Raw genomic sequence first — 22,550 nt, forward strand, 5'->3', positions numbered from 1 at the left:
CTCCCAGTATCCAATAATTTTACAATTTAAATTCTATAATCAGACCAAAATAAGTAAAAAAAAAAACATAATCATGCAGGTGTTAGTTGCAAAATTAATTTAATATCAGTGCAATTCACGATCCTTTGAAAGGATTTTACACAGACAAATACATTTTTTTTAAGGTTACTGTTGCCAATATGCCTTTCTCTTATATACACCAACACAATTTTTTTTTTCAAGCGAGTCCACAGTCATGCAATAGGTAAGCACCATCTAGGAAGTTCCTGATAAAATTCTAGGCACTCTTGTGCATATACTTAGCTATCTTTGGTTTGGTATTAGAAAAATGGGGATGCACAAATGGTGCCACTTGACTAAGTTACAGAAAGATTAGACCCAGCCAATCACCAGTTTGAAATATCACTTACAGAAGCACTGAAAAACAAAAACCTATATAAGTACATGTACCTACATAACTGCTTTAGAATATAAAGCAAATTCCACACATATTTCACTGAGATGACCACAAAACACAAAGGTCAGTACAACATATACAAAGAAATCATATCATAAAAATGCTTGAGTTGGGACTACAGCAATAAAATCCTGTACCACCCAATATCAACATATTTCTACTGTGTGCATACCCTTGTATAAATCATTGTGGAAAAGGGGCAAATTTGGCATTGTCACTGGGATTTTCACCTTTCTTTCCACAAAGGCTATCTTAGATCTTGTTGCACTCAGCAATATTAGTGTGCTCAATACTACAAGCATCTCACATGTAAATATGTAATTCATTCTGGCATAAATAAATTCATAAATAGAGTTGAAATTTGCTTTGTTGATAATGATAAAAACTAATACAAACATACAACTATTAACACCCACAGCAAACACTATATATACCTTACTTCGTGTTGACTGGATTTGTTGCATACTAGTGCTTTGAAAACATATTTTGTACATTTATACTGAATTCACAGTATTTCAAAACAAAAACAATGCAAATATACATTCTCCTCCCTTCCTTTAAGTCAAAATTCTTGCAAACTAAGTTGGCACTGTACAGACAACTGTGCAAGGTAAGCAAATTAAACACATTTAAATATGTACAATTTCAAATGCATGCTATTCTGAGTCGCATATAAATTGTGAATAACGTCTGCAGTGACTAATAATAATATCACATTCATTTCTCGTTTTACTTAAATACTGACAAACAGTGAATAAAGAGCTGTGATGAGACAACCAAACACATGAGTTGAAAATCATAGCAATCAGTTTTATAGTTGAAACGCAGTATACGGAGGGTAACAAAATGGGGAAATGTGCCCTTAGATTTCACAAAGTGTAGATAAGTGACGGCTTGGAAACTAGTAGAAAGAAAATCAGCACATCTGAGGACTGAATGGTAATCAACACAAAACTTTACGATTCACAAGTTGACACATTTCACATTTTTGTAATCCCCCCACCCCCCCCCCCCCCCAAAAAAAAAAAACAACCCCAAACACATCGAAATGTTTGAATAATGAACTCAAGTGTTGCTGACAATTCAAAGACATGCAGGCTGTTAGACACAGTGCATCAATGCCTTACACTTGATTAGCTGTGTTTCACAGAATATTTGTTCATGGCATGAACATAACAAAACAGTGAGGCCGGGACATAAAGAAAACTGAGAACACAAAAATTATTAAAGTATATAATGACAACAGGGACCAGATATGATTCTTGGAAGCAAGAAGAGAGGATTTTAGCAATCTAAGCTCAAAATGAAATTAACGAAAAAATCAAAGCTCCAATGCAGACAGCTCGAATGAAATAGAAGAAAATAGAAGTGCTACACTGAAGCTTTATCATAGAAAGAGAAAGAGAAAGAAGGAGAGAGAGATAGAAGATCATAAGATGGAGAGACAAGAGAATTGGAGTGGGAAAGTAGATTAAGAGACAAAAGAAGATAAGAGAAAGGACTGCATTAATGAAGATCATCAAAGGTTGTAGTTTATCAAAGAATAAATGTGACCGGCGACAACGGTTTCAGGCAAAAGTCGGGAATTTTGAAAATTCATTTTTTCACTGAATCACATTGCCCATTTCCTAAGCTTTTCATTGATATAAAACACTTGTATTCTTCGCCACCATAAGTGGGCATACAAAGAGAAATAAAATGCACTGTTTAAGTTGTTAGCCTGACAAAATTGCGAGAAAACAGGCTTTGAAGATTCACCTCTTTCTCAAAGACAATGTCCGAGCGGCGATGCGAGGGGAGAATCACCCATCCGTACGATGGTGCCAATCGATGTTAAGCCCCGCCTCTAGCAACCACATCGCCTTCTGATTGGCTCACTGAGAGAGTCAAATTTCCCGGGCACCTTCCTCGGAGCTCAGCGTATGGAGCCGAAAAACAATGCGTTTCGCTCGGTTTTGTTTACCAGTTGTCTTTCAAGATGGCGAATACGATAATTGCACGTATGGTGTACATGTACATGACGTGTATGGTGCACGTATTACGCAATGGCATCCACACGCCATGACTGTGTGCATATGTAACAGGAGCGGTGGCGAATCCACACATTTACAAATCGCGTTTTCATTGTGGTTGATTTGTCTTTATCATTGGCGACCCTTTTGCTTAGATTTAAAAAAAAAAACAAAAACAAAAAAAACAAACACGACTCGTTAGTTTGGTGCGATTTTGATGTGTAGTATTTGAATATAATTGGTCACATGTGACCGCACCTTTCCTCTCATCTGCATGCCTTCCATTGAGTCAGTCTGCTGTCATAATCTTTACTACATGTACAAGTAGACAAATTTGAGAATATTTAGTTTTCTTTTCACACGATTATGTCATGCTACACGATTTTTGTTTCACTTCCGTTGTCGAACATTGCGCTATAATAGTTTGGACAGGAAGCCAAACGAAGAGCACGCACTACAGAGCGAGCGTATAAACCACTATAGCAAGAACAATGGAGCATGTAATCGTGCACGCGTGGACAAAGCATTCCCCACACGCTGCAACTGGTGTCTCCGAAAGCCGAATTATGTAAATGTATGCGATGCACCAGCCAATCGCATGCGAGACCATGCGCCGTAGCATCACTGGGATATTGGCGCGGCGTTCGAAAGAAGCTCGAAACTGACGAGTGCGATCCAACATAGGGTGCTTAAAATTCCATTTTCGATAGGAAAAACTTAGTCTTATGCTATGAAATTTAGTGTAGATGTAGAAAACATATCAAAGACTCGATTTCTGCAAAAAACCTAAATCGACAAAAATAATAGTCAAAATCTTTGTAACCCGCCTAGAAGGGAATTTGCTCTTGCGACTTTTGCCTGAAACCGTTGTCGCGGGTCACAAATGTAGTAAGGCAATGGAGATAAGTAAACCCCAATCGCACCCAAACAGTCACAACCCACAAAGCTGATGATGATGCTAGTAGGGATTGCACACAGATAGGTAGTTATTGATCTAGAGACATGTTTAATGTAGTTATTTTATGACATTTTCACAAGACCAGAACTTTGTACGGTATGTGCAAATATGATGGACAATGCAAAGGAAACAAACTAGAAATAAAGAGTAGAACAGCTCACAAGGTAAAGACAATGGAGTGCTGCGTAGCACCCACATGAAATACTTTGCCTTGTATTCCAAGGACTGGGTTTGGAAATGCATCCATGACTACATTCATGTAAGGATTTTGTAGCAACAATAATCTTGTGATTTTTTTTTTTCGCCTGCCTTTACCCTTGCAAGTCCACCCAAACGGAGGTCATATATGGACTTACAGCCACAATACAATCAACGTCCAAAAACGGGAAAAAGGTCTGAACACTTATAAATCAGTTTCACTATGGAAACACACTATTCCATTATCAAAACGCCCCCATGGGATCTGACATGATGTCTTTCCTGTTCTGAAACAATCTCTCTCAGCTCAGTTGAGGTGTATGTGCACAAAATGGTGCCACAAAATAATGATTAAAAAAAACAAATAAATTAGCTCAAAACAAAACTGCCTTTTAACACATGTGCTAGTGTAAGAAGAAGTTAAATCAAACTCTGAGTCATGCCAGAGCTGGTGAGGTGATTATGGTGTCTGTCTGCTCCTTTGCCTTCACGACCTGGGCGTGGCTACCTGATTTGGAGGACTGGTCCTTGCCGTCGCTGCTGCTCTGGAAGCTCATGGCCGAGCCGGACCCGTAGAGGGCCAGCGTCTCGCCCCGCTCCAGGCGCCCCTGGCTGCTGACGGGGTTCCGGAAGAGATCGCTGACATAGACGGCCTGAAGGGACGAGAAAACGTCGGGGGAGATGAGGTTGATGGAAGAGTGATGGAAAAGGATGGGAAAGGAATGAAACCCAAATATTAGGAGAATTCAACAAAATTACCTTTTTTTTTTTAGAAAGTAAAAATGTTGAGGGTTATATGATTCCCTCAGCCATCTGAAAGAGGTACATGTAAGTCATGTGCTCTTTTGTTATGCTAGAAAAATACAAATATGTTGAATTCTCTTTATATTGTCTTTATCTTGCTGTCCTACCATGACATCAGAAATTGTTGTCTAGAAATGGCAGTACCGAAACTTTATACGTTCATAATTTTTGAATTGTTCTTCCAATTTTCCTCAAAATTCACTAAATGTGTTCTTTTGAAATTCTGCATTAACTTAATCTACATATTTTGGGTTTCATTCCCCATTAAAGGGATAGTATAGTTTTGGTTGACACCTAATTTCAGGTTTCTAACATTTTTTTTTGTGAGATAATGAGATTAATGGAAAAAGGGGTAATCTACACTCTCATCCATGGCTCTGGTTGCTGCATTTAGATATCAACCAGCAAAGGTACACCAATGTATGATACATTAATGCCAGCATCTAAGAAGCGAATTCAGCGAAAACGAGTAATATAATTTATGTGATAAACAGTCTATCTTAGATTTTAAATGTATGAAAACATGGTGTCATGAAAACAAGCACACAAACAATTAAAACATAAAAATCAAGGCCTACATAAAGTACCGTAATTCCTTGAAAACCAGTGCTATAAAATGGACTTATTTCTTTCTTGTTTAATCCGTTTCATTTTAACCTCTGGGAAACACCACCTACCAGTACAATTGATTAAAATACAAGAAAGCTATCCACACTAAAGTGTCAGAAATCTACATACGTAGAGTATTGATACATTGCAAACAAACAATGATAGTCATGTTAAAGTGTCTCTACCATGCTACGTATATTACATGATATACTGTCATTCTAAATAAGAATTATTCTGTGCCGTAACTCCTCCTCAAAATTTAACCCATTGAAGATTAGTCCCAAGTATACTCGGGCCAGTGTCTATGGGAAATGCATATTGTAGCAAAATCAGTCCATCCTCAATGGGTTAATAAAACTTGTTGCTGTCAGTTCCCTACTTCTTCAAACATTGGGGTGGGGTTTCTCTTGTGGGGGGGAAGGGAGAAAAATTGATAGCACCAGGACTCTGGTGCAGGAGACCTACCACCAGCCATGCAACCGCAAGTCCCAGCACGCTACCGGCCAAGACATCACTCCAGTGGTGCTTGTAGTCCGAGACCCTGGACAGACTGACCAACATGGCCATCAAGAAGCCCACCATCTGTAAGAAGGGTCTGAGCAACGTGTCACCAAACACCTCGGGGATCATCCGTGCCTGCATGTAGATCTAATATCCACAGGAAAAGAAAAAAGAAGGTATTTTTCAGACTCGGATGTCTTGAAAACTGTTTTGTGTTTGGGACTGTTTGTTATTCTGTGTGAATACATTTTAAGGCATTATTTACCATTTGCAGATCAAACAGAAACACAGCTTTAGTGCTTCAAAATAGTTTTAAAATGTGAGTTAGGGATAGAAACAACCAATGTAAAAATGTTAATCAGTATAATTAATGTTAAGTACTGTTAGATATACAAAATGTGAACAATATAATTAAACTGTTTCTGGAATAAACCGGCGACAGTTATGGATTATTGAAAAAACAGTGATATCTCCGTATGTTTTAGGCTTTATTATGAAATTTTTATACAGTAGGATGTTTTATGATACAACTGACCTACATATGTGCATCGAATGTGATAACTCAAATAGTTTCTTTGTTTTATCACTGTTCTCAATGGTAAACAATACCTTTAATGTGTTGTATCTAGTGTGCCACACAATTTGAAATACTATGGGGGAAAAAATGATACAAATATTAATCTCGCTTCGTGTTGAATGGTACATACTTCACCACATTTTGTTTTAAAAGCAAATCAAAACCAACAAATATATGTTACCAACATTAGAAATAATTGAGAGCCAATCAAATAAAGAATACTGTCTACCACGTTGATCTGTGAAATACAATCCTCATGCAGGAATGAGGTTGTCTTGCAAAACAGTATAGGAACCTAGCTCAGAAAAAAAGCTCATGAAGTTGGCATTGTCGCAACATTCAGTTTATCTTAACGTGTCTGGAAGCTGCATTAACGTTTAAAAAGTTAAGAGGGATTTCAGGGTATACATGTGATGTACAGGCTTGAGTGGATGGGTGAGAATTGAATACTGGAGTTATCTTTGGAACAGTTCCAATCCACAAGGCACAACTGAGTGTTTGTTTGTTTGTTTTTCTTTCCAAAGTTAATCAGTAAGTAAGTAGGAAAGTGGTTCAATAAAATGTATTTTCCCATCATGTAATAGTTAACATTGAGTCATGCAGCTAATATAGTTTAAAAATATCATGGGGGGGGGGGTACCTATTGATGAACTGACATTCACATATTTCCTAGAAGAACTCTACAAATGTCTGGTTCAATTGTACCAGAGGCAAGATGGGAAAAAATATAATGTAAATGAAATGAGAGCACTTTATTAGTTAATAAAAATACTCTTACATGGCGATCAGCCAATCAGAATGCATACATTTTGAGGCCCATTCAGTAAACATGTAAATACACTTGTAATTTGTAATATTTCTATTGATTATAATCATGGACAATTTGATTGAAATAACAAGCATTATCTTACTCGTCATACCATGTTTCTAAATAGAGCAGTTTGGTGGAATAGGAGGACAGCTTGGGAAAATAAAGGCACTTCACATTGGGTAACTCTCCTGGTTGTGCAAACATTCCCCTTAAATTGCTTCCCTTTCTAGTACACGGTTAGCCAAATTTCACAGGTACAAAATTGAATCTCACTTCATGAGATTACGACTCCAAAAATTCTATTTGCTATGACCTTGCAACTGCATACATGGAAATTTAGAAGAAAAAAAAAAACAACTTCCGAGACTATCACGGGAGTAATCATTCTTCACAGCAGTATTGACATGAACAACTGCAGTCCCATTAAAGGGAAACTCAACTCCATGTTCACTTTGCTTTTAATAAGAGAAGTTATTAAACCCACTGAAGACTAGACTTGAGTATACTCAGGCAGGTATCTATGGGAAATTTGTCTTATAGCAAAATCAGCTCGTCCTCAATGGGTTGAATAAAACAAACATAATAGTAACAGTTTAATCAATTTAATTGAACTTCAGATAAGAAAGTCATAAAATGTGGAACTTGAACATGTTTTTATAAAACAGTGCCTTCCATCACCATCACATTTGCAAATTAATTATCAAGGTATTGATGCCATCGCCTCTCAAAGCACCCATTGGTTTGGACACAGATAAAAGATACAAATACAGATGACTGTCAATATCAAGAATCTGTTATCCCTCCAAATAAGTCCATATTGCTCTATCATTGCAACTCCAGAACTCTGTCTTAAATTCATCTCAACAAGGAAATCTACTGAGTAATAATGAAGGAAGCAGGTGGAAGGGCTTTGAGGCCATGACATAATCACCTTATATGTCATTTACATAGCTGGCTGCTACTGATATCACTCACTGTTCTTGGAAACCATGTGAAATCTTCTGTAACTCTCATTATTTCTTGGTTGATTTGAATAGAATTTCCAAAAAGCAATGTACTCGATTTTAGTTTCACAATATTTATTACAGGGAAGCTGTAACATGGAGTAAATTTTCACTTGTAGGCCTTTATATTTTATTCTTATATACAATGCAGGGCAGATCATTGTACATCCAAGCCACATTTTGCTTTTGATGAAGTCAGGAAAGACTTACCATCCAGTACGTAAAGACATAGAATGCTGATGAAGAGTGTCCAGATGGAAACGATAATCTGAAGAAAATAATAAGAAGAAAGAAATACAGAGAGATTTATTATCAATTACTTCTGTGTAAGAATAATCATCATTTCTTTGTTGTTTTTATGGGGTGGGATGGAGAGAGAAAAGATGATGTTAACAGAGAAGGGGCTGAAATAACTTCAAATCACAACTTGCTAGATACGAGTATAACCACATGATACCTCTGCTGTGGCCTACCAAATACAACCTAAATAAACTGACAAGTTAGATACAATCATAGATGCTCCCTCAAGTAGACTAGACACCCCTGCTGATGAATCTCTAGAGAACCAAGAAAGACTCATCAAACTCCTTCAGCATTGTTTCTTCAACAAACAGTAGCCAGACATTTCTCATGTCACTGAACGTTACTTAATATCTCCATCTGACACTGCTCCATTACACAACGTCATATCATTTTTTTTTCCTCACCCATTAATGATAGCGGTGACAATGAAAATACATATTGATTTCCTGAGAAGCTGTACTCTGTATCACAACCAGCCCATTACAATAATTTATATCTCCTATTCATGAATGAACTAATCAAAGGGCGATGAGTGAATGAATGGATGGATGATTAGTGTTACTGAATGAATGAGAACAGGAAAGAATGAATAGATGAATGAATGATGAAATAGAATTTATCAGCCAATCAATCATAAACAGCTTTAGATATACTTGAGATGAATAAACAGCCACTATTATACTATGCATGATAAGTCAATAAGCACTGTCAAGAAATGAAAGAGTTATTACTGTAGAATGCCATGCTTTTCCATGTGAGAATCAATCCATATTGATCATTCGCCACAGATGCACATCACAAGCCCTTCAACACAAAACTCCCATCAACTGCTACCGTTTAATCATTCACAGAGCATTGAGTTTCCAATACAATTATCAGTCCCCCATCTAGGCCATGCCTCTCAACACAGAGAGCTGCTACGAGTTGTGACAGACGAGATATGAACCATATTTCTCAAGAATCAATTATTTAACGATCAATAAATGCATTCTCCACTATAACTGCAGTCATAACATACACAATGGAGTACAATGGCATTGCATTAACCGCACCATGTCCTAAAACCAATTCATTGTAAAGTGAATTTCTCAATGCCCCGAATCCTTCAAGTGACTTGAATAATCTTCTGTGTTAATCAAAAGAAGGAATAACACTTGAAGGTGACAAAGGGGTGGAAAAACTTATTCTGGCATGAGGTATGCAATGAATGGCAAATCCATCAGATAAATGAAAATATGACGCTGCAGGTGATCCGAAAAAGACTTAGTGTGGGGCGATAATGGGGTGCATACGCTTGAATTTGAATGCCCCTGTGGTGGGGAGGTTAAAGAGCGATGCATTATGAATGGGGTGAAATTGAATGAAAGGCCTGACCAATTTTGACCCACAATGGGAGTCACATTTTGTGATCCACGACTTCAGTTTTGTGATGTGTCAACACCTCTAGAAAGCCATAATCTGCTCTGCTGCATATTTCATCATCAATAAAAGAAAAACAAAATTGTGGAGATATAGTTAAGTTTTGTCTCTCAAACATTTCACTAGTAGTTTTCTGTACAGTGCTTCAATTTAATCCATTGCTTACAATGACTGGGTCTGCCATATATCATCATGAAGTCTACACCCCTCTCTCTTTCTCACACACTTTTTTTTTAAAACCATGCATTAGTGGTTTGCTTATTCAATCAATATTCCTTGAAATCATGACTTACTGTGTAAACTTTGTATGGAGTCATGATTTAGAGTACAGCAATGACTACAAATTTGAGACCTATCATAACTTCTGTTTTCAGAATCTCACAAACCCCTCTTTGGTAAGCTCACTCAACTTCTTCAAAAACTGTCGAAGAACAGCATTCACTGTCAGAACACCATGTACCCAAGCTCAGCTGTGCTACTGGGTGGCTTCAACTTCAGTTAATCCTCACAGTTCCTTCAATAATCTCATTCAACTTTCTTGGAATCCGTCAGTCATGAAATGCGACTCATGCATGTATTAAATCTTATTACCACATTATTGCATAAAGCAGGGTGTTGTGACGTACTTGCCTTCTGAGTCACCTGACTTTTTTGTCACAATTAGTGTATGTTCTCTCCCAAAGGTTTATTATTTTTTGGCAATGTTTTGTAATAATGGTTAGTATGATTATGTTATAGAGTGAGTACAAAATTTGACCTTTAAAAATGCAAATACACTCATCAAACAAACAGAACCGCAAAAGTTTCAAGAAAATCTGAGTAAAAATATCAAGCCACATGGAATGCTGTAATCTGATGCAAACAGTGATATTGGTCACTTCTAAGTATTAAAATTGCATAAATTGGAGATAATGTTGAATATGATAATAGTGGTGGTAATGATTTCAGTGAAACTCCTACTGTTCTATTAGTTCAGGGCATTTCAATACAGTCAACTTTGACTGGGGCATGATTTCTCAGGCACCAGACTTGAAATGCATGTCTGCTGGTATTCTTTATGACATCATCCACATATGGCTGAATATCAGATTAGTTCCAGTCCTACCTGTAGATTGACTTCAAGGGGGGGGGGGGGGGGGGGGGAATGAAAGCACTGTCTGACAGCCCTGTCTATTCCTCTGAATGCTAAAAAAAAAAAAATCTCACATATGTTCTCAGACAAAATCATTGTATGGTAGGCATAAAAATTACACGTTGTGCGATGTCAATACAACAATAAACCATTCTGTTACCCAAGTTTATATCAATGATGTATAAAGTGTAAATTCAATCCCCTCCCCCATCTACCAGGTACTTACAGTCTGTAAAAAAGGACTGGATGATGTCATCGTGAGAGCCAAGATTTGCGAAATTAAAATGCCTGCGAAAGTTCTTGTCTACACTATAGGCCTATTGAATGCAAGCGGCATTTTGTGAAAATTTTGTGTCACGAAAAAGGCCGTCAGTGCCATTTCGCAAAAATTTCATGCCGCGAAAATATCTTTCTTTACAGTACACATCGAGAAGTTTGGGAGATCATTTTTCCCCTTCAGATTGAGTGGTCACATCATCAGCAACATAAAAGATGTATTAGCCCTGTTATTGGCACAAACTGATTTGTCGTTGTTTTTTAAATAAAATATCCACACCGCAAAGGTTTCACACTTGACAACTTAAAAAAAAAAAAAAAAACTCATTTGTAAATATATTCACAAACATGATCTTGCTACTCAGGTAATCAACAGGAGGTCAGAATGCAGATTTGCACCAAATTTCTCAAATTACTTCGGACCAATCATGGTCTGAAGCTGTTTCCTGTATTTTTGTTTTCCTAATTTCAGTGTTGCCCAATTCTGGATTCATATCTGTAACCACATGAATGTAGTTTGACCTCTAATTACTTGGTGGCTAGCTTGCCATTGTATTCACTCCGCCATGGAGCATGCCTGTGCTTACATACTCATGCATGGAAGCAAATAACAAGTTGCACGTTTGACCGGCAGACCATGGTGTTTGTGACACGTACAGCTGACGTGTGGAATTTTTTTTCACGGTGGTAGCGGTTGTTGAAGATACTCATTCCTGCCTGTAAGCATTCTATTACTGACTAAGAGTTTCCAAAGGGCTTTTTACACTTGTGTTTCTTAACCCCGGACTTTCTCTGACCCAGGACTATTGTTAGTCCCGTACCAATTTTTTCAGCTTTTTACCCTCGCCAATTAGTCCCGTACTATCTCTTGTCCGGGGCTAAGGAGAAAACTGACCTTTTTACAATCGTATTTCTTAGCCCCGGACTTTCCAAACCACATGAATATTCATAATTACGCTGTGTACTGTACACGTACACGCACGCACCGGCAGCACTTGATTACCTCGTTTCTGATTGGTCAGTGAGGGTTGGACTTCGTCTCCGTCGCTTAGCCCAGGATTATTTTTTCGTTCTGTTTACACTCACTTGCTTGGCACCGCAATTGCGGTGCTAGCACCGCAATTTCGGTGCTAACCCCTGCTATTTTGCAGGGCCAGATAGTACCGTACTATCGGTGGGGCTAGCCCACTTTGGCAAAAACGAGTGTAAACAGAAAGTGGGCTAAGGATAGTCCCGTACCAACGGTGGGGCTAAGGCCCCCCCCTTAGCCCCACCGTTGGTCCGGGGCTAAGCAAAAATTTACAAGTGTAAAAAGCCCTCAAGTGTGGTTTAAAAAATGTGATAGCAAATAAGTTCTTCGCAAGTGTGAACTCCATCCCAGATAAGCTGAAAGAAGAAACCTTGTACTGGCAAAATCTGAAAATCCATACATCCTTGGATTGAGTGGGAGGGAGGAGGCAGGCTATTTCAAATTGTTGCCTAGCAACAGACTATCAGCTTTAACTGCATCAAGCAGGGAGGTCTGTAATTGCGGCAAACTTGAAAAGACAGTTATCTGAAAGAATAGAGGAAACATCAAAGCCTTTCTTTCCTGTGGCATTTTACTTTATCGCATGGATTTCTTTGACTGTTGTCACACATGGACCTGAAAATATATGTGTGCGTGTGTATGTGTGTGTGTGTGTGGGGGGGGGGGGGGATTAAAGGCAAATTTCAAACAAAACATGAAAGGGGATTGTTCTCAAGGTGAAATCAAATGCATGCTCTGAGTGTTCTATGTAAACTTTGCTATTCTGGCAGTTTTATTTTAAAAAAAAAAAAGATAATCATAAATCAAGAAAATTATTTGATATAAGAAAAGTAAAAAAAAACCCACATTTGGCTTCAATGGAAATCAATATTAAGGACAAAATAAAAAAACAAAAAAACTGTTTAATCTCAAGGCAACTGTACTTATGATTAGCGTCTTCAAAACTGGCATCTGCACATTTCTATTTTGCTCCCTTAAAATCACGTAGTGTATGAAATATGTAGGCTTACATATAACGAAAGTATGTTTGTAGGTATGTATGCATATTATGTTCGTATGTATGTATGTATGTATGTATACATACAAGATTGGTCTATCTATTATCTGTCTATTCATAGATTTGTATATGAGTGCATGTATATACATATCTGCCTCATGTATAATAATTTTTTGTATTTTTAAAATCAACAATGCCCTTTACGTGACAAGAGGCTGGTTTACTTCAGCCTAACAGAAAAAAAAAATAGTCAACAGACAGACATGTCACGCCATACCCTGAAACAGGATATTTACAGGAATTGACTTCAATGTGGGTCCAACATCGCCATATAAGGAAAAGATCAGAGAGAAGTCAACCAGGAAGGATATGTCAATACAGCTGTATTCTGTTTGGTTGCATGACAAATGACAGAACTAGATATATCGCTATGGCGACTGCTATGCCTCCGCCATAATGCATGGTTCTCCTAATAGGTCTATAGTACAATGTCTTGACAATGTGTGATGACAGTTTCACACAATTGGCAAAATATTAAAATGACAGGTTTGACACAAATGTGCTGAATGTTCACTTTCCTAGAACTAGGTTCAATTGGATGAATGATTAAAATGTCAGAGTGCAGGTATTTGGGGAACTGATGATTTTTACTTGACTTTTGACCCTTTTATAAGTTTATGCATTGAGTAATTTTCAAGGTATTGAGAAAAAGTATAATTTCAGTATCAAATGGGAAAATAGCATTATCTAAACCTGGCCTTTGACCTTTGACCTCACAGTTCCAAAGAAAATCACTGTTAGGTTGAACATGCATAAATATGTAAGTTTCATGATGATACCTTGAGTTACTTTCGAGATATGGAGGAAAAAGTGCAATTTAGCACTTTCACTTGACCTTTTACCTTTTGACCTTTGACCTTTTGGCAAGAAACTTCCCCAGAAATATATATTGGGTAATACATGCCATACATCAAGTTAAAAAAAAAAAACCCTTCAGGCATATTGCATTTTAAGGAAAGTAGTGATATTTTGAGGAGTTGACCTTGACCTTTGACCCCGACCTTTGACCCATGACCCCCAACTTCCCTAGATAATCACTGCCCATCGGTACATGTTCCATGAAGATCCCTTGAACCATTTGCGAGATATGGAGAAAAACATGAAATTTCAAATTTTTTTTTCAAAAAATAACCTGTGACCTTTGACCTTTGACCCTGTGACCCTAAAATCCACACAAAGTATTATCCCCCAAGGATATACCCTCATACCAAGTTTGATGTAAAACCACCACACGGTTCTTGAGATATCGACAAAAACAAAACGGGACGGACGGACGTACGGACGGACGGACGGACGGACGGACGGACGGACGACCCGAAAACATAATGCCTCTGGCCACTTCGTTGCGGAGGCATAAAAAAACAACACACGGATTATCATATAGATGAAGTCAATACTGTAAAAGTGGATATTTTCGCGCTTGGCCGGGTCAGGAGAGTTTTGCGTGTTTTTAATTCAGCGGAATCAAGACATCACGCACAGGAACATATGGCAGGCAAAAATATTCGCACGCTTTTATTTTCATGCTAGTTTCTGGTTGTGTAAAATGCGCGAAATTTCGACACCGCGAAAATTTCCACTTTTACAATAGTCTAAGGGAAGGAAATTCATGAAGCCAGATAACGTTACTGCTTTTTTGTTAACTCATGTTCAAGAAGGCTGTTAGCAATCAAAACACATGTTATCATTACCTTTCTAGCTGGGTTTGCCAATGTCAGACAAGTCTGAATGCATATAATTTCTTTTGACATGTTTGAGAAAGAAAAAGGGAGAAAAGGAAGGATGAAAGCAAGACAGAAAGACAGGGGGGACATAGACAAGAGAAAAAGAAAAGGCATCATAAGAGAAAGGCTGCGTTTATCTGAAAACTTTCTGAGGCAGAATCACGATCCTAAACGCGTTTGAGGCATTTTCAGGGGTGAGATAAACGCAACCGTGTTTTCAAACGCGTTTTGAAACGCCTTTCAAAGGGCGTTTTGAAACACGTTTGAGACCATGATCGCCGTTCTGTGAGTAGATAAACACAATGCCGTTTTGAAACGTGTTTATATCTCAAGGTCAAATCCCAGCTGTTTCCGGTTGTGCTCTCTACCCATTATTTGTGTGTGACTGAGGAGGCACGTTTGGTGGTATACAGTTGACCTTTACTTCCCGGGTCAAACGGCGCAAAGCAGCTGCGCAGTGACACCATTCGAATCGCAATTGTATGATGGTTAGATAAACTCGACGCCCCGAGAATCGCGTTTCAAACCACGTTTGCAAACACCGTTCCAAACGCGTTTTGAAACGTGATTCTCTCTCTCAAGTTAGATAAATGCAGCCTTAGAAACAGTGAGGGACAGAGGGAAAAATGTAAGAAAGAGAAAGACAAGAGATGAAGAGAGAACAGAAGAAAAGATGGAGCAGCAGATGAAGATAGCATCAGTAAAAAATGGGGAAAAGCTGATGACATCATTAGTGCCAGGTCAAAGGCATTAACCCTCATTGGTTATTTTACTATAACTTTCTCCTTAAAGCTTTGATTGTATGGAATACAAGAAAAGTGCTTATTATACTTGTGCTAAACTCTCAAGGTTATGCTGTTGAAGTGAAACCACTTTGAAAGGGATGGCGCATCTTTATTCATTTACAAGGACCAAAATAACTGTGGCAACGGTTTCTATAACTGTCAGTTATTCTATCAGGTACTTGATAATCACACTTCCTGTCTTCAAGTAACATTTTGTTTCGATACATACACAAAACATTTCTGCTTTAACAATATGCTTTAAGATTCTCCTATGACGTCTTCTCGAATGCCATCTTGAAATAAGAACAAATACTTTGCTACATTTTTCTCACAGTTTCTGAACATTTCACCCGGCCTTGAACCAAACATGAACTTCCAATGCTATTTTTTGACCGCCATAAAGATGTTTGGCCTTTTCTCTACTTCCGAGAGAGGCTCACGATCTGTAGGCTCAACGTTTATCAGGCTATGCCTAAACTTCTGCATCAGGTCTAAAATAGCAACCGGTCGGTACGTAAATTCCTGTCACAGATTTGACGTAGACCCTAAGGATATTGCAAAAAGCTATACGTCAGGCTCATCTCCCTTGAAAGTTGATACAGATCTAGCCATAAATGCCACAAGGAAGGGAAAAAGTAAAACACTGTATGGATGGTCTTTGACTTAGAGTGCTTTCACACCTACTGAGTGTGTGATTTGAAACACAATTGTAATGATGCATCACTAGAATCATGATACACAATATGCATTTTTGCCGAGCGAATAATTTCAATCAGGTTTAAAATGACTGTCTGGAGGTGTTTTTCAATCAAGATATGCCAGAATTACGGAACTAAACAGTCATGTGCAAGGATTGACTTCCAAATTGTGTTTTGGGGGAATTTGGCTGGAGCTTACGGTGACCGTTCAAACACTTCCGTAGAAAAACTGCACTCCTCAAATGCTCGCACTGCAGTCAAAGCGTGCACTACTTATCGCTCATGATTGATTGATGAGAACTCGGAAAGAAGCCATACCTCCCCTCCTCACTCTGAAACTGCAGATTCAGCAGAGCCTTCCTCGGTCGTGTGTATGGAAGATTTGAATCGGTATCGTCATGTAGCAATGCAATTACGTTTCACGACCAGTGTGGAAACGGTCCTAGTTTTACCCTGTGTTATCTCAAAGATCTTATCTGAAAGTAATGGGCATCTCCTAGTTTTTCACCCTCTTCCTCTAAACTCCATATTTCTGCATTGCATGCATCTGCTAGATAAGTTGAATAAGATGCAAAAATATCAATCCTCCACTCAACAGATTTCATAATGCCCAGATATCTCTAAAAGCATTGATTGCAAACATTGTAATTGTGTTTGGTAGATTCCACAGATGAGATGGTCAGCTTTCTGAATGGCTGCATTGATGTCACTTCAATTTCTAAAAAAGCGGATTACAGGAAAACTTATAAAAAGGAATTATTACAGAATTTTCAAGTTTGAAAAAACGAGGCTGAAATACATGAAGGCCAAAATGTAACTCTACTGAGCGCTGTCATTATGGGACGACATAACTTCGCTGTCAGAGTAATTTATAGCCTCTACCAATCTGTTTGTCTGATTTCACCTCCACCACACTAAAGCTAACCTGAAGTTAAACATGATACGCATTTGCACTTTCAACCCCTTTCACACTAGCTTCATCCACTGAACCCGCTGTGAGTGTGATTCAAGAGGAAAAATTTTACAAATCCCTGACATCTGTTCACTCTGTGGTAAGTGTAAGTAACCAGGAAGGTGGGATCCCACCTCCCTGGTGTAACCACAATGGTAAGTGCGGTGTGGGAGTGGACGCCTCATTCATCGCTGTTTGAACGTGCGAGAGTCTTTCACACCACAGTCTTCCACTGAATCACTGTTGAGCCATTGAAGAGTGATCCTGGGGATGAGGAGGGTAACTCCTGCCAAAATTTTCATTGACCTGCCATAGTTGTTTCAGTGAGAGCTAATAGAGGGGGAGCTTTCACACCAAAAAATAAATCAAGTGCACCCGCAGACTGAAAATCGCCAAGTATGAAAGGGGTATTAGGCAGGGTGAGAGAGTGACTTTCTTGTCTCTTATCCAGTCCTAATGACACATCTGCCCATTTGCCCACGAAGCGCTTGGATTAATTAAGACCAATCACACTGGTTATCTTATCGATGCGAATGCTGTCTAAAAATGTTTCCTTACATAACCGCCTCGGTATCTCCAAGCAAAGCAAACACTGCTCAACTACATTGACACGCTCTGTGATCGTAACGACAGGAGATACCTCATGAATTAAGTCATGGCAGCCCACGCTGGCCTCACTATCCCATGAGGTCTTTGACATGCAATATATCACAGCAACATACCATGATGTACGATCAGTTCCCATGAATGGAAATGTATTCATCCCTCATGTCAAATGGAAGCAGTCTTTTAAAGATTTTCATCCACCTTCTAGTCTCTGTCAGCCTATACATTAGTGCCGTTCTCAATTTCTAAATTTGGGTCATGATCCTGATCGTGACCAAAAATAATGTGTTGATTTTAACTCATTGAGAATGGTAATAGTTAAATGAACTTTTCAGAAAGATTTTACTAAGGGGGGAGAACCAGAGGAGCAAAGGGTAATTATCTACCACAGCATTTAGCTCAGTGTTTGATATGAATGAAATAATGCATTTTTTTTTAAACGGCGAATTTCCTTCAACAATACACTTTCTGTTTATCTCATGGTACAAACCATCATTTGTACAATACAAAAATAAAAATAAATAAAATAACTTACAAACATTACTACATATTATTGCCTTGACATATTTGCACCTTCTTCACCCTGACGCAAATACTCTTATTTCTTAAACAGAAGAAACAAAACAAACAAGGTTAATCTTGATACTGTCACAATAGAATCAATGTTTAATGTTTTACATGGTGTTTTCTTTGCATACATTTCCAATTCTTAGCTTAAATTTTGGGTCATGATCCTGATCGTGACCAAAAATAATGTGTTGATTTTAACTCATTGGGAGTGGTAATAGTTAAATGAACTTTTCAGAAAGATTTTACTAAGGGGGGAGAACCAGAGGAGCAAAGGGTAATCTACCACAGCATTTAGCTCAGTGTTTGATATGAATGAAATAATGCATTTTTTTTAAAACGGCGAATTTCCTTCAACAATACACTTTCTGTTTATCTCATGGTACAAACCATCATTTGTACAATACAAAAATAAAAATAAATAAAATAACTTACAAACATTACTACATATTATTGCCTTGACATATTTGCACCTTCTTCACCCTGACGCAAATACTCTTATTTCTTAAACAGAAGAAACAAAACAAACAAGGTTAATCTTGATACTGTCACAATAGAATCAATGTTTAATGTTTTACATGGTGTTTTCTTCGCATACATTTCCAATTCTTAGCTTAAAAACCATAATGTTGAACTTGAATCAAACTTAATCATCCATTAATACAAGAAACACTGCACGGGCAAAGAAAGAGGAAAGAGCCAAGTTCTACGGTGGATAGTTAACTAAGAAGACAGAGACAGATATCATGGTGTCTCTGTATGAGATAAGTCATTATTTTGTATCACTTTCAATAGAAAACCATCAACAATACTAACTTAATGGGAACTTATTTCAGAGATGAAGTTCTATTGGACAAAAGTTGATTATAAAGACTAACAGATCAGCCAAAGGTTGAAAGTACTGTTTACCATTGGGAGCATTGATTTGAAAATGTTTGAGTTTAATATCACATTTGATGCATATGTGTTGGTCAGTTGTATCAGAAAACATCCTATCATATAAACAATTTATAGCAATAAAGCCTAAAATATAATGAGATATCAGTATTTTTCTTACTAAACGATAACTGCAGACAGTTAAGTCTCAAAACAATTTTATTATAACTATTGTTCACATTTTGTATATCTAACAAAACTTAACACTGATTATACTGATTGACTTTTTTACACTGGTTGTTTCTATCCCCAACTCATTTTCAGAACTTTAAGCTAAAGCTGGGTTTTTGTTTCATCTGCAAATGGTAAACAATGCCTTTGAGCAAAATCAGACAAGCATTTCTGAAAAAAAAAGTGGGCATCGAAGGAAAGTGAGTTCTTCATCTTACAAGGACCTCACGCTTGACCCAAGATATGATGTTTGCTATTCAGATACCATCTGAAAAACATCTTCAGAAACATGGAGGAAAGGTGGCAGTCTCACCAAGGCAAGAGTGTCGCTACCAACAAGAGATGTGTGCGCAAGTGTAATCACGCACACGTGCAGCGCAATCTACTTTCTGTATTTTCATGTTTCCCTGAGTAATTGCCTCTCTATCACAAAGCAAGCAAACTCACATTACCCCCTTCTTTCCTCTTGTCACTGACGTGAGTCTGGTGGAGGGGGTAAGCACCAAAAGGTGTGGGCCAGAAGCTCACCAGCCCCCTCCTGTGATAGATAACGACTATCACCAATTAATCTACCACCCCATTCATGGAAGCAACATGGTATCTTGAAGCCTCCATTCATTTGCTAGCTACCCCCATCCCCCCCCCCCCCCATCCATGGCCAATGAACAAAGAAGCTAACCTTGCCAGACAAATTTTCATCTTTTCTTGGTTTAATTCATCATTCCTCATTTTCCCCCATAACAGAATTGCCCTCTTCTCATCGTAGGGAGGACATGGTAAGGAGGAAGAGGAAAAAAAAGAAGAAAGTAACCATGAAATAAAGAAGGAAAAGAAAATCTCCCCCATTTTCATAGGCGCCATCCATCCAATCCAGCGAAAGGCAAATTGGCTTTTGTCAAAGAGTTAATCATTTTACATCGAGTCAGGGAGCAAACACGTAAGGAGAAAGGCTTTCTCCTGAACGAGGCTCGCCTCCCATTGATGAGATTTTTCTCTGATCGCTGAGGCTTACTTTCGGGACCACGATCTCAGGAAGGAGACAAAGCGAGGGGGGTTAAACCGGATCATTTTTCCTCGCCTTCCTGGCATGATTGAATTATGTTGGGGGGATTTTTCCTCAATGTCCCATCAGCCAAGAGTGCTGGTTGATCCCATCATACTTCCCGCTGCTCGATTACATATTAGTCATTAGATTCATAGTAGGAGTAAATTAAACTCCGGTCTGTTTACTATGAGCCAGCTCCACAACGCTGCCTGCGCACGGCAAAGTCTATGAAATGGATGGTTCATTGAGCCGAAGCCATGGGCTCTTCAAGCGAAAATTTGTATCAAAAACCAGGCAGGCCACACCAAGGCCATTCAAAATGAAGCTCTCCCTGAAAGTGATTGCTTTGTGATGATAGGCTTCTTCCATATTCATCACTTTTTCTTTCTTTCTTTCTTTCTTTTTTTTTTTTGGGGGGGGGGGGGGTAATAACTTTTGATTATCTACTGAAGTTCCTGCACAGTTCTAAGAGAAAAGGTTGGGTTTACGACTTCATACATGAATTCCCCTATATTATTGAACATGTTCTGTTGACTACCAAAGTTCTATCAAAAGTAGTAAAAATGTTAGCCGGAAATATGTATATGATGCAGTGTTTCCATGGGTACAGGTATTTAAGAGTTATTATAACCTTTCTCTATAAACAATAATATGACTGAAATTTTGTTTTAGAAGTGAACAATATTCTGTTACATCAACACACGTAAGAAATAAATTCAACCATTTTCAAAAATATGTGTGATTTTGCATCCAGTGTTTCACTGAGTTGCTGTCGCCATTGAAAAACTTTATCTGCTAAATTCAGTGAATCTCCCGCTAATTCTTCTGCCATATATCTCTTCCATAAACATGCACTTGATTTCTTCATAACATTTGATTTTTTTTTTTGTAATGAGAAAACTTATTTTGTGATTTTGCCAAAGCAGATAGCTTAGCTCTTCTGAAATCAGGAGCCGAATCTAGGAACAAAGCTTCCACCAGCGACAGTATTTGTTGATAGAAAATATATTTCTGTCCCCCCCCCCCCCTCTTCACACCAAAAATATTAATATGACAGGTCTGTGTAAAGCTTTGTGTGTGTACCCCAAAATCGCTGGAACAGTGATTGGGACCGAAAATGTGTTCGATGCATCAGCTGGTATGGTTGATGGCTGTAGCCCCCCCAGACTCCTCACTCACTTTTCCATATGTCTGAGGATGACGACAGGTACTTAGACAGACGATGAAACGCTTAATTAAGGCAAATCTACACGAGGGCAGTCTCCTCTGGTTAGATCATGATGACTTCACTGGGTTCAAAAGATTAAGGTTATCACTCCAATTACTGGGGGTACTGCTGTTCTTCGTAAAATTCCCCAAATTGTGATTACAGCGTTGACAAGGGTACAGCTAGTTAAAGCCAAACTGTTTCATTGTTTCTTTGCCGATTTCACTTTCTGTCCTACATTTTCACTTTCTGTAAAATCACCTTTAACAGTTTGGATACAATAGTCTTATTAATCATAACTCTTGGTACTTTCTCATAATTGCCTGTCACCCCCTTCAAAACTGCAATTAACACTGCCCCAAGACAGTTGAAAAAAAAGACGATCACACATGAGTTTCTCCTTACACATAATTTGGCAGTAAACTGTCTTTATAATGTCTTTGTAACAAAATGTACAAGTAAACTTTAAAAAAAAAAATCTGATTCTGGATCACCAGTAGATGACTTAGACAAGCATGTGCCTTTCCTGGGGTAATTTTCCTTTAAGATAATCAAAAAGGAGACAGCTATTCTGATGAGATGAGCTCTTTATAGCATATCCAGAAGATGTGCAATGTGCCTAGGAGAAGCCTGTGAAAATGGCAGGTGGAAAAATTTCTCTTTCCATGCAAAGCCAAAAGATACCACTCACAACACTGGGAGTGTCACAAA

At 38.2% G+C, this 22,550-nt stretch overlaps 1 protein-coding gene across 1 annotated transcript in view; it reads right to left on the bottom strand.

The window, feature by feature from the left end:
• Nucleotides 1-3,421: 3,421 nt before the first annotated feature.
• LOC139728449 (phospholipid phosphatase 1-like) overlaps nucleotides 3,422-22,550 on the bottom strand; it is a 35,780-nt gene continuing 16,651 nt past the window's right edge. Inside the window, exons 3-5 of the mRNA XM_071639390.1 lie at nucleotides 8,142-8,199; nucleotides 5,504-5,686; nucleotides 3,422-4,278 (exon numbers count right to left, since the gene is read on the bottom strand). Coding sequence (XP_071495491.1) covers nucleotides 4,063-4,278; nucleotides 5,504-5,686; nucleotides 8,142-8,199 — 457 coding nt within the window. The 3' untranslated portion in view covers nucleotides 3,422-4,062. The remainder of the gene's footprint in view (nucleotides 4,279-5,503; nucleotides 5,687-8,141; nucleotides 8,200-22,550) is intronic.

This window comes from Diadema antillarum, unplaced genomic scaffold (genome assembly GCF_040938485.1).
Source record: "Diadema antillarum isolate AM-2024a unplaced genomic scaffold, OU_Dant_1.0 seq00000180_RagTag, whole genome shotgun sequence".
Lineage (NCBI taxonomy): Eukaryota > Metazoa > Echinodermata > Echinoidea > Diadematoida > Diadematidae > Diadema > Diadema antillarum.